Source organism: Aquarana catesbeiana, linkage group LG02 (assembly GCF_042186555.1).
Source record: "Aquarana catesbeiana isolate 2022-GZ linkage group LG02, ASM4218655v1, whole genome shotgun sequence".
In the NCBI taxonomy this organism is placed as follows: Eukaryota; Metazoa; Chordata; class Amphibia; order Anura; family Ranidae; genus Aquarana; species Aquarana catesbeiana.
Window position 1 is genome coordinate 72,124,082 of NC_133325.1, and position 13,785 is coordinate 72,137,866.

General features: G+C 40.6%; 1 protein-coding gene across 2 annotated transcripts in view; it reads right to left on the reverse strand.

The window, feature by feature from the left end:
* Window positions 1-5,226: 5,226 nt before the first annotated feature.
* The window catches only part of CCDC82 (coiled-coil domain containing 82), an 85,104-nt gene continuing 76,545 nt past the window's right edge, over window positions 5,227-13,785 (reverse strand). For both annotated transcript variants that reach the window (XM_073613047.1, XM_073613046.1), the window contains exon 8: window positions 5,227-9,973. In XM_073613047.1, the coding sequence (XP_073469148.1) occupies window positions 9,896-9,973 (78 nt within the window). In that variant the 3' untranslated portion in view covers window positions 5,227-9,895. The remainder of the gene's footprint in view (window positions 9,974-13,785) is intronic.

Sequence of the window (13,785 nt, forward strand, 5' to 3'; positions counted from 1 at the left end):
AAAAGCAATTGTATAATACAAAATGAAATAACAACCCAGTTAGAATAATAAGCCATTTAATGTTTAATTTGTCTGAATATTTACATGCAGATACATTAGTAAGAATACTGTAGTAGTTATTTTTACTGTACTCATATTTTTAATCATTGTTGCAGCAATTTTCCTTTAAATCTGAACTCGTCAGGTTCTGCGTTGTATGCGATGTTGGCGATGGGGGGGGCCACACATCCAGACAGGAGGAGGAGCTGCCTTATGGAACGGTCTATTCAGTCTATTCCACATCCCCTGAGCATTAGAGCTTTAGTGTAAGGGGTTGAGGATTTTGTTTTAGGACTGGAGTTCAGATTTAAGCGATTTTTTTAATGTAACTTCTATATTTTTTTTACATGCTGGCTCTGCCTTTTTATGTTATTAAATGACACAGACTGAATATTAGCCGCTGGAAGCAGTTGAGATTAGCTACTACGGTGACAGCTTAAAGGGCAAGTTCACTTTTCCATGAAAAATTAAAAGGTGAATTTAAAATATTCTGGCCACCCCTCTAGACCCCCCACTTTCCCTACCAGAGTCACTAACAGAGTCACTATCAGTGACATTCAGTAACACCTAGTTACTCACAGGTGGAGACTGAGGGACTCCAGAATATCGGTTCTGAGCAGAGAAAACCATTTTCTCAACTTTCCCTAGTTTTCTGGTATTCCTGGGTTGGGCTCCAAAGTTTGGAGACTCTAAAGAGCTTTGGGAGAGATGAACCCTCTAACCAAGTGTCCAGGTCTGGCTGGAGACTGGCAGGGTGCATGTGCACACAGCCTTTATAATGATAGGCTTGGGCATAGATCAGTGGTTTCATTTTGTATTTTATAGGTAGACACCCATTCAAGGGCAACTGTTCTGTAACTTATTTTGAACCACTTGCCTACTGGGCCAATCTGACATTTCTCTCCTACATGTAAAAAAATCTGCATTTTTTACATAGTTTTTTTTTTTTTTTTTTTTTTTTTAAGTAGAGGCCCTAGAGAATAAAATGATGGGTGTTGCAATTTTTTTACAATGTCACCCAGTATTTGCGCAGCGATTTTCCAAATATTTTCTGGAAAAAATACACTTTAATGAATTTTATTGCACAAAAGGGTAATGTAATCCCCAATTGTTTGGTAAAATATAAAAGATGATGTTACGCAGAGTAAATAGATATCTAACACATCACGCTTTAAAATTGCATATGCCCATGGAGTGGCGACAAACTATGGTGTTTAAAAATCTCAATAGATGACATTTTAAAAGCCTTTAAAAGGTTACCAGTTTGGAAATACACAGGAGGTCTGTTGCTAGAATCATGGCTCTCGCTAGAACGTTCACGGTGATAGCTCACATGTGTGATGCCAATACCGTGTACATATACGTGCGAGACCTACATATGCGTGAGCCTTTGCGGGTGAAGGCGGGTGAGGGAGCTTTACATTTTTATTTTATTTGAAAGGTTTTATTTTTACGTATCCCTTGTGATAGCTGGGGCAGTGACAGGTTCTCTTTCCTGAAACATCTGAGGTCTATTAGACCCCAGATCACTCCTCTGCCCTTAAAAGCATCTGAGCAAACCAAGATCGGTTTGATCAGATGCTTTCACAAGTCAGTAATGGCTGGTTTACATCTTAGGAAGTGACAAAATCCTTGTCGCTTTCAGGTTCTTAGACCATACAGATTATCAGGGAAGTTCCAGTACTCATCTCTATGGTAAGCTTGCGGAACTGCTGGCTTCAGTCCTGGGCTATACCGCTCTACCCCCTTCCGCCACATGTAAAAGCAATCCAGCAGCTATCTAGCTGCTTGGATCGCTTTTACTTTATTCAGAATTTCTGGCTGAAAAAAACGACTGCAGCTGTAGCTATGGCCCAGTATAATTACTGAAACCTGAGAATGTACAGGGACGTCCTGTGGGTGGGAAGTGGTTTAAATAAAAGTGGGCCACCAAGCCCTGAAAATGCACTTCCTGGTTGACCTGAACACACCAACAAGCTCTACGCCATTGATTTAACTTCCTCAACATAACAACAGATTTAAAAGTATAACTAAAGGCAACACTTTTTGTCTAGATTGGAGAGGGATAAGAACACCCGTCAGTTTTTTATTGTCATCTGTGCTCCCCCCCCCCAGCTAAGGAGATTTCCCCGCTCTATTTGTCCCGTTTGCCATTATCATTGAAAGTGAAAGAAAATCCCCAGGGGAGATCTTCCGATGGGGACACTTGTTCATTCCTTTCATTTGCAGGGATTTCTTCTCACTTCCTGTTTGGCAATGGGACAGGAAGTAATGCAAAATCTCTGCAATGGGACACAGATGGTGAAAAAAAATACTTACAGGGGTTATAACCCCTCCTTAATCTATCCAAAATGAAAAAAAAAAAAAGTTTTGATAACAGTTCTACTTTAAGGTTTTTTTTAAAAGAAAATACACTACATTTGACATCAAGCTTTTTTTTTTTTTTTTATAGGTTTAATATTTTTTGTTACAGGTTTATATAAAAAAATAACTGAAAAGACTGTTCATTCCCTTTCATTTGTGGAAAATATACACAATTCAAAAAATGGTGATTCCAGAATTTTATAATTCTAAGCAGACTGGAGATATATACATGCACACAATCTGGAGGATCAATATATTGAAAAATTACAACATTTGCAAACAGATCTACTCACATGATGTACCGTTTATAAAAAAACACTTTAGTAAGTTGCATGGTTTGATTTTGAACATTATTGCAGCAGACATTTATCTTAAAAGTGCAAATCCATGCAAAAGAGCGTTCCTGTCTTGGTGACAAAGCTTGAAGCTGAACTTTCTGTTTTCCTCCTTTCAACAGTATTTTCTACATATTGCCATTGGGAATTTATCAATAAGAATGTCACCAGCAACGGCATGAGCGACACTAAGATGGGAAGTTATTGGAAATCTTCTCATTAACCACTTGCCGGCACGGCTGGGATGAAACGACGTTATGTTACGTCACTTCGCCCTGTGGCCACTAGGGGCGCGCGCGCCCGCTGCTCGCCCCTGAAGCCGATGTGAGTGCGACCGCCGGGCTCCTGTGAACGCTCGTGACCCAGCGAGAACTGGGATCTGTGTGTTTAAACATACAGATCTTGATTCTCTGAGGGGAGAAGAGACTGATCGTGTGGTCATACAAAGTATGAACACCGATCTCTCTCTTCCCCTAGCAAGTCTCATCCCCCTACAGTTAGAACACAGAGAGGGAACACAGTTAACCCCTTGATTGCCCCCTAGTGTTAACATCTTCCTCCCTGCCAGTGACATTTATACAGTAATCAGTGCATTGTTATAGCACTGATCGCTGTATAATTGTCAATGGTCCCAAAAATGTGCCAAAAGTGTCCAATTTGTCCGCCCCAATATCACAGTCCCGATAAAAATCGCTGATCACCGCCATTACTAGTAGAAAAATAAATAATAATAAAAATGCCATAAATGTATCCCCTATTTTGTAGACGCTATAACTTTTGCGCAATCAATATACGCCTATTGCGATTTTTTTTTACCAAAAATATGTAGAAGAATACATATCGGCCTAAACTGAGGAAAAAAAAAAAGTGTTTTTTTACGAAAAATGTGGGATATTTATTATAGCAAAAAGTAAAAGATATTGTGTTTTTTTCACAATTGTTTTTTTTGTTTATAGCGCAAAAAAATAAAAACGAAGAGGTGATCAAATACCACCTAAAGAAAAAAAGGATGCAAGTTTTGTTTGGGTACAGCATCGCATGACCGCGTAATTGTCAGTTAAAGCGACGCAGTGCCAAATTGTAAAAAGTGCTCTGGTCAGGAAGGGGGTAAAATCTTCCGGGGCTGAAGCGGTTAAGGACAATGCAAGCTTTAGACAGGTAAAAATTATAACCTTTTTACACTTTATCCAAAAGGAAAATAAATAAAATTTCTGCTTAAAAATATGTATATGTAAATATGGTGGTCCCTGGGTGCATTTATGACTACAAACTTTACAAAGCAACAACACTTTAAAAACGATATATATTGTTAATAAGATTATTTATATCAAGGTAATTCTATTCATATGCAAATATTAGAATTAAACTAAAACTGGAACCCCAGTTAAAAAAAAAAAAAAAAAAAAAAAAAAAAAAAAAAGGGAGCGCCTTTTTCTGCAATAATCTCCTTCAATCTGGAGTTGTTACTTTAAGTAATTATTTTCTGCCATTAGATGCCGCCAGATTTCTGTGTCGAATGATGGCCAGCGTCATTCGTCCCACTTTCTCTGAGCCCAATCACTGGTCATGGAACTGTTCCCCATGAATGTTCATCATCGCACTGGCTTTTGCTCAGAGTCTTAATATGGTAAGTGGTCCTCACATACACTATATTGTTGAAAGTATTGGGACACCTGCCTTTACACGCACATACATTTTAATGGCATCCCAGTCTTAGTCTGTAGGGTTCAATATTGAGTTGGTCCACCCTTTGCAGCTATAACAGATTCAACTCTTCTGGGAAGTTTATCCACAAGGTTTAGGAGTGTGTCTATGGGAATGTTTGACCATTCTTGTGCATTTGTGAGGTCAGGCACTGATGTTGGACGAGAAGGTCTGGCTCGCAGTCTGCGCTCTAATTCATCCCTAAGGTGTTCTATCAGGTTGAAGTCAGGACTCTGTGCAGGCCAGTCAAGTTCCTCTACCCCAAACTCGCTCATCCATGTCTTTATGGACCCTGCTTTGTGCACTGGTCCAAATCATTTGGTGGAGGGGGGATTAAGGTGTGGGGTTGTTTTTTCAGGGATTGAGCTTGGCCCCTTAATTCCAATGAAGGGAACTCTTAAGGTGTCAGCATACGGAGACATTTTGGACAATTTCATGCTCCCAACTTTGTGGGAACAGTTTGGGGAAGACCCCTTCCTGTTCCAACATGACTGCACACTAGTGCACAAAGCAAGGTCCATAAAGACATGGATGAGTGATTTTGGGGTGAAGGAACTTGACTGGCCTGCACAGAGTCCTGACCTCAACCCGATCGAACACCTTTGGGATGAATTCGAGCAGAGACTGCGAGCCAGGCCTTCTCATCCAACATAAGTGCCTGACCTCACAAATGCGCTTCTGGAAGAATGGTCAAACATTCCCATAGACACACTCCTAAACCTTGTGGACAGCCTTCCCAGAAGAGTTGAAGTTGTTATAGCTGCAAAGGGTGGGCCAACGCAATATTGAACCCTACAGACTAAGACTGGGATGCCAATAAAGTTCATGTGCGTGCAAAGGTAGGCGTCACAATACTTTTGACAATATAGTGTATCATTACATGAGCATTGCTCAATCCAATAAATTCCAAATATAATCTGCAGGTTGTGACTTGCGGTAGTTATATTTGTACACATATGCAACAAATGCCTTTGTTTTTGACGCAAATTGCTAAATGAGTTTTTTTTTTTTTTGATTACTAACAGGCAAGTGTGCTTGGGCATTTCATTTTTTTTACTGTTAAATTACTCTGCCCATGGGGCATCTTATCTATGCTAGATATAAACTGACCTGGGCGCTTGCTATTTAAAACTCTGCAAGAATTTAGATTGACACCAAACATCATAAGCTACCATCTGAGCTGTGCTGGGATTTTGATGTATTCCTGCTCCTTTAACCACTTCAATTAGTCTTAGGGCTCTTTCACACGGGGCGGATCAGTGATGATCCGCCCCGTGAACACCCGCTTACTCAGCGGGGATCGCTCCGCCGATCCCCACTAAGCAGGAAAATGACAGGTCTGTCGCTGCACGCTGTGCAGCGATGGACCTCTCAGAGCGCCGCTCTCCCCTATGGGGGGATCGGATGATGATGGACCGTAAAGTCCGTTGTCACCCGATCCGATAACGGATGGAAAAGTAGGGTTTTCCTCCGTTACACTTTTCGGATCGGAGCGGGTCAAATGTGAGCGGACATGTCACCGCTGACATCCGACGCTCCATAGGGATACATGTATGTCCGTTTTTCATCCGAAAACGGAAGGATGAAAAACGGACATGTGAAAGAGCCCTTAAGGAAAGTTATAGAGTCCACAAACTGAGATAGAGAGAATATTATACTATATATATATATATATGAAAATCGATTAATCCTGATGTACTGTCGGCCTATCTCATGTCCTGAAAATTACAGGACAGTACAAATATCGCCCCTTTTTTGGAAAGTAGACAGTCCAAGGTATTTAGTAAGAGGCATGGAGAGTTTTTTTATGTTGTAATTTTTTGTCACAATTTTTTGGAAAATGAAGAAATTAAAAAAAAAATTTTTTTTACCTACAGTCACCAATGCAGTACAGCGTCATCATATAACAGGGGTGGCCGGTAATCGGAATACTGACCGGTGACAGTATATAAAAAAAAAAATTTCAAAAACTAAAACCTTTTTTTTTCCATTACAATTTTTTTTTTTTTTTTTTTTACGTACTGTGATCAGTAACACTGTTCCACTCTGGGGAGGTGATCAGGATTTTTGTTTTCAACACACTATGATATGATGTGATAATCACGGTTATAAGTAACCATATTTTTGTGAATGAAATCCATTTATTTGTGTACTATTGTGATTATCCACAGCTAATCATATGGTACAGATGGGCTGTGATTTATTCTTTTTTTTTTTCTTGCTGACTAGCAAACCTGTCAAGAGAAAATGCACTGGCTGCCCTTGCTGACCATGATGCAAGTTGCCTGCTTGCTAGGCTCAACCTTCTTGGATCTAATATTTTATGCAGTTAAGCTTAAAAAAAGAAAAAAAAAACAAAAAAAACAGAGCACCTGTATCAACAGAACCCTCAACTCTCAATTTATCCAGAAAAAGGCAAAAAATAACCTTTCACATAGTCCAATTTTGTCCATTAGGGACACAATTGCTTCTTTTTATGTCCAACAGACGAAATACTTACCGGAAATTAATGTCCTAAGTGTCAAGGAATTCTTACGATCACAGTGTGAGAAGCTGTACACGGTAGCTGTACTGACGGCAGAAGATTAGATTTTGTCAAAATTCATTACATTTTAAGCAGAACCAGGAGCAGATAATGAAAAGACTTCTAAAGAGTACTAGCCCATTAAAGCAGGAAATAGAAAATTGGAAGGTGCAGTACATCAACCACTGATAAACACATGAAGGAGACAAAGATGTATCAGAGAAAATGATTGCACAAATAGGAAGAAGATGAAACCTTTTAGATGTCGGCATACAAAATATCTATGTATTATGGATAAGCGCACTGATTTTTCCTTTGTTAAAAAATTGCCAAAATTGTCCTCGGATGTGGTTGAAACAAAAAAAGCCTTGTTTTGTGATCCTCATGTTTCTGATAGACAAAGCTAACCTAATGCTAACCCTAATTCTTTGTTAATAAACAAACCACGTGATCACCGTAAATGTGACATGGCAATCATATATACAGAACAAATATAAGGGCACCACACTAGTGGTAATAGAGTCCAGAAAGATCTTTTATTGAATGACTAGCAATGTACAAAATCCAACAGATTTCTGGGTCACACTCCCCTTTCTTCAGGGTTTGAGTCAAATACGACTTCAGTGATGGCCAGACTCAAAGACAGATAAAAAAAAAAAGATCAGTTATCCTAGGAGCAAGATGGATACCCAAATGGTGCCTGGTCTCGGAAGAAGCCTTAGGACATCATCCCTTTCCAAGCCAACAGGAAGACAACCTCTCAATTGTACTCTGGGGAGAAGAGTAAGCATGGTACTCTCGGAAGAAGCCTTACGACATCATCCCTTTCCAAGCCAACGGGAAGACAACCTCTCAATTGTACTCTGGGGAGAAGATTAAGCATGGTACTCTCGGAAGAAGCCTTACGACATCATCCCTTTCCAAGCCAACGGGAAGACAACCTCTCAATTGTACTCTGGGGAGAAGAGTAAGCATGGTACTCTCGGAAGAAGCCTTACGACATCATCCCTTTCCAAGCCAACGGGAAGACAACCTCTCAATTGTACTCTGGGGAGAAGAGTAAGCATGGTACTCTCGGAAGAAGCCTCAAGACATCATCCCTTTCCAAGCCAACGGGAAGACAACCTTATAATTATACTCTGTGGAGAAGAGTAAGCATGGTACTGCTAGCCATCTATAAGTAAGGGTAAAGCTCTGATCTAAGATAAATATTTTTTTGAACTGCCTTTCAGTCCAAGCATCACTGATGTCATATTTGACTCAAGCACTGTAGATGTGGGGGAGGGTGTCAAGTCAAAATGCATTTTACACCAACAGTCATCCAATAAACTTTTTTTTGGACTGTGTTACCACTGGTGTGGTGCCTTACTGTTTTCTGTGTATCTGGATCTTTCTCAAGATCCCCTGCAGATGCCCTTGGTTGCAATCCAGCTTATTAATAATAAAAAAAAAAAAAAAAAAAAAAGACAGCCACTCACAGGTATAGCATTGCGATAGGAGATCTAGTGCCTGTTATGCATGTATTCATGGCAATCATATGACTGTTTATCAACCAAGGGTTAGCAAAAATTGCAGAAAGAGGGCGCCTGGGTCAGTGCGATTTGCACACACCGTCACCGGAAGCTCTTCAGCAGCAAATGTATGGACTAATTCTGATCCCCTATGATCCACCTTATAGCTGCCAGTGAGAGCTGAATCACACACTACCTGACAGTTCTGTGTGATATATTGCTTGAACAAAGGGTTAGGGTTAGCATTTTTTGGCACAAGAACAAGTCCAGGATAGTTGGAAGGAGCTTCCCTTACCAAAGCCTTTCCCAACCTATTTACCCCAGAGGAACCCTTGAAATAATTTTTAAGTCTCAGGGAATCCCTGCTAAAATCAATTCATTGAGCGCAGTGGGAGGAATGTCCCTTATGTCGGTGGTTAGTAGGAAGAATGTCCCCCTTACAGAGGTGGTCACAATGCCACCCTTACCAACTGTTACAAAGATCATTGGTGCGAGGCCGCTGGCACTGCCAAGTGACACTGAAGATGGAACTATTCAGGCACCATCAAGATGGAAGGTCAATCAACCACAGCTCAAGGAACTCCTACCAACTCCTGGAGGAACCCTAGGGTTCCACTGAACCCTTGTTGGAAATGGTTGCCTTACCCCAAGAAGCCAATAAAATCCATTTCTTTCATAAAGACCACCTTACCTTGGCCTTCCCCTTTGACTACAATGAATTTCACTGAAATTTCAGTGAAGTGTCCTTACACATACTATGCGCCATTATTGACAAAATGGTCAAAGTGCCATGAAATGTATACAAGGGGCTAACAATTTGGTTAATACAGATTTTTTTTCTCATAAAACCTTTGTATCAAACCTTTGTATTAATCCTTACAATTGTCATCCCTGGGGTACCTTGGTAAAGTGACACAAGATATCTTCCCCCCCTCGAAAAAACCTTTGCAAACACAAAGACCATCATACTTGGGCACCCAAGAAGGTCTGAGAGCCACCACTGCCCGAGTCTTGTGTTGAAGGGAGATGTATTCTCCACAGGCATGCTGATTTAGCATAAATTTAAGAAACTTTTCAAATGTGAGCTCAAACCTGGAATTACCTTCCTTCAATCAACAAAACCAAAGCATTTTTTTTTTGTTCAATCCAACAAACGAAACCACACCACTTGAAGCCATCTGTCTCAGAGAAGGTGCAAACAGAACTATTTCAGCCTTTTTGATCTCTCTCATCAGCCCAGGACAGGAAGCACTGGTCAGTATGTGAAACGGCCATGGAAGAGTACAAGGTACAGCTATGGAGACCTCAGGCAATGTTCCATTTTAGAGAGACTGATTTTAATGTGTTCAGTCGGGCACAGTCAAATTAATTAAATTTGTCAAAAGTATTTACAGAAAAGAGGAGCTACACTCTTCAATTTAAGAAATTAATGACGCCTCTGTTTCATCCTGAAAAGTTTCTGCTGCATCCACATATATTTGAAGACGATCAATTTCCTGCATAAAAAAAAAAAAAAGGAAAATAAAGTCTTCACGGCAATAGAGACATTTCCCTATGTATGTCTAGCTTATTAAAGTGTTTGATACCCCAGCATTTCATATTCCTGATACAGTATGTGCCAGCTGTACCATATACTTGTATGAAAAAGTATCTTTGTATAGCTTCCTTTGTGTGAAATTGTATGAAAAAGTATCTTTGTATAGCTTCCTTTGTGTGAAATCCCTGGTGTTCCTGTCAGTCCCTCTGTTTTCCTATTAAAAACTGACCACACTAAGCAGGAGAACACAGCATGGTCAGTTCTCTAGCTATGCTGGGAACTCAGCCTGTTCTACTCCAATGATCAGACATGTCCTGCCACGTCCCCCCCCCCTCCCCTTACTGGGAAGGTCAGTGTGCTGTTGCTTCTCCTGCCCCCAGCTCTTACACAGCTGAGAAGAGAGGGAGCATAGGGGAGGTGATCACTTATAAAAAGGGGGACATTTTTTCAGTAGCCCTTCAACATGGAATAAGTCCCCAGTTTTCTTATACTGGATTTCCAGGTATGCCTTTTTTTTTTTTTTGCATATTTACATTAGTCCAGCTTGGCCAATGTGAATTATGCATATGCCATACATGTGGGACCCAGGTGTATGGAGGCTCAATATTACTGTAGGAGCCCTGCTACTACAGTGATCGCCACTATCTTCTTGGTCAGCACAGGCACTATTTACAGAACGTCTTGTATTTCTTTTAAATGGATACAAGGCATTCTCTGGTTGGACAGGGTGAAGATCATGTCACTGGCCTGCCTCTCCACCTCATCCAATCAGAGATGCCTTACATTCATTTGGAAAAACGTAAAGTGTTCTGTAAACAGCGCCAATGCCAAACAAGTGACTCCCTGTGTTCACTTTGGAGCAGGGCAAACGCTAGGCACGGGGTCCCAGAGGATAGCGGCCATCACTGCAGTAGTGGTGACTACTAGAGCAATTTCCAGCTTCTACAGGGGTCCCACATGTATGGAATATGCATACTTACATTGGTCCAAGCTGGACCACTATAACTATGCTATAAAATCAATACTTGGAGCTCAGTTGCAACCACTGTGTCAAAAGCAATTTTTGCAATTTTTCACATAAATTTTTTTCTAGAAAAATTACCTAAAACCCCTAACCAATTATATATTTTCTGAATGCAGAGGCCCTGTAGAATAAAGTGGTGGTAGTTGAAATTTCATGTGAAAATATTTGCACAACTTATCAACGGCATATTTTCAGTGAAAAATACACCAAAATTAATTTTAATACATACAATCACAATATAGTACCCAATTTTTGGGTAAAATATTAAAGATGAATTTGCGTTGAGTAAATAGATACCAAACATGTCAAGCCTCTGGGCCAATTCACGCCACATGCAGTCCAGTGCGTTTTTTTTCTGCATCAAAAACGCATGAAAAGTAGGTTATATGGTATTTAATGGCATAGTTCACACCAGTGATTGCAGTTCCAGTGCGTTCCAGAAAAAAAAAAAAAAAAAAAGTATAAAACATGCTGCATTTTTCCTGCACTGGACTGTACTAGAACGCTGTAAAAGCATCAAAAATGCATTGGAACGCACCAAAAACACACTGGAACACACGTTCTTATTTAAATTTAAGAAAAAAGGAGGGGAAAAAATGCACTGGACTGCATCAAAAACGCACATAAAACATGCACTGAAACACATTAAAAACGCACATTCAGAAAAGCATCTGAAACGCATCTGGACCGCATTTCTATGGTGTGAACTGGCCCTTAAAGTGATTGTAAAGTCTAGGTTTTTTTTTTACTCTAAAAATAACAAACATGTTATACTTACCTGCTCTGCGCAGTGGTTTTGCACAGAGAAGCCCAGATCCACCTCTTCTCGGGTCCCTCTTCGGTGCTCCTGGCCCCTCCCTCCTGTTGAGTGCCCCCACAGCAAGCAGCTTGCTATGGGGGCACCCGAGCCCGAGTCAGAGCTCCAGGTATCCATTCAGACACAGACCCGTGTTTCGGCCCCGCCCCCTCTCTCTCCTCATTCGCTAACTGATTTTGATGGACAGCAGCGGGAGCCAATGGCACCACTGCTGTGTCTCAGGCCAAATTTAGAAGGGAGAGTCCCTGATGGCCGAGGCTGGATCGAGAGAGGCTCAGGTAAGTATAGGGGGGGCCTGGGCAGGCTGCTGCACACAGAAGGCTTTTTATCGTAATGCATTAAGATAAAAAGACCTTCTGACTTTACAATCACTTTAAAATTGTGTGTGTCCACAAAATGGCAAAAAAAACGATTGTGTCTATAGACGATGCCTTTAAAAGCTTGTATCATCAGTAACATGAATAATGCAATAAAAATACAAATCTGTTGCGCTTGAAGAAAAGGTAACTAAAAAAAAAAAAAAAAGCAGCTGACACTATATTACTGGTTGCAATAAGACAAAATATAGAAAGAGGTGCAGCGCTAGAAAAATAAAAACAAATAAAAAAAGTTCATCATATAAAATTGGTTGAAGATGATCAAAGTCCTCTAGTTAATCGATCCTGATGAGGACAAATAGGAAAGCCACCACCAACACCCAATACTACTGACTCTTACCGTCAAGTATGTAGGTTACACACATTAAATGTACAGGTTATGACCCCAGCAATCCTCCTCCACAGATCGATCCATTCCACGGAAGATCCAAGGGGGCCCTGATGATGCATGTTTATGACGAAACGTTGGGTGGAGCTAAGGACGTGTGACGTAGGACGCTGACCGGGACCCAGCGGCCATTTTGTTGGTTGGAAACACAGGTTGTTTCCCCTTGCCTGTCAGTTTTCTCAATCATGTGAGTGTAGAAGTCTTATTTTTAAATAAATTTTACTTTCTGGATGCCTGCAATGAGCGGTCTTCTTTCCTATATGTATGTGGATACTGGAGTTTATCGGTAAAATTCCATTCTATGGAGAAAGTTTTGGAGGTCTTTATTTCTTGAGGCGTTTTGATCTTCTGTGGAATCAATCGATCTGTGGAGGAGGATTGCTGGGGTCATAACCTATACATTTAATGTGTGTACCCTACACACTGACAGTAAGTAGTATTGGGTGTTGGTGGTGGCTTTCTATTTGTCCTCATCAGGATCGATTAACTAGAGGACTTCGATCGTCTTCAACCAATTTTTTATGATGAACGTTTTTTTTATTTGTTTTTATTTTCTAGCGCTGCACCTCTTTCTATAACATGAATAATGGGCTATTCTGTCACTTTGACATTCACGGCAATACCTCATGTGTGTGACGCAATCGCCATTTACATATATATGCACACCCTACAAACGCGTTTGCATTGTGACATAGTTGCTTTTAAAAATATGTATTATTTATTTTTCTCATTACCTTTATTGCAATCACAAGGGGTCTAACAAGCCCCCTATGCAAAAGCCTTTGTGGAGACATCAGGGTTCTATTAGTCCTCTAATGTCTCCCTTGACCTCCACTGCAGCAGGTCAAGTAAAGGACATTTCAGACGGGACTTTGACAACTCTGAAGCCAGAAATGTTCGGCGTAAAGTACACAATCTGACAACAACGGTGTCTTTACTCCCGTTGGAATTTTGCCCAGCACAGTACTTACTACATCTAACTAAAATTTCTAAAAGGAGGTACTTTAAGTTGGTTGCAATACACATGATCAATGCTGCTAGGATGTGCATACCAGTACATTGGCGGTCTTCATCCCCACCCTCCATGGCTGAATGGGTCACTCGAATTAATCGTGTTGCTGAGATGGAAGAACTGATCTACACTGCTTCAGATAATATTTCTAAA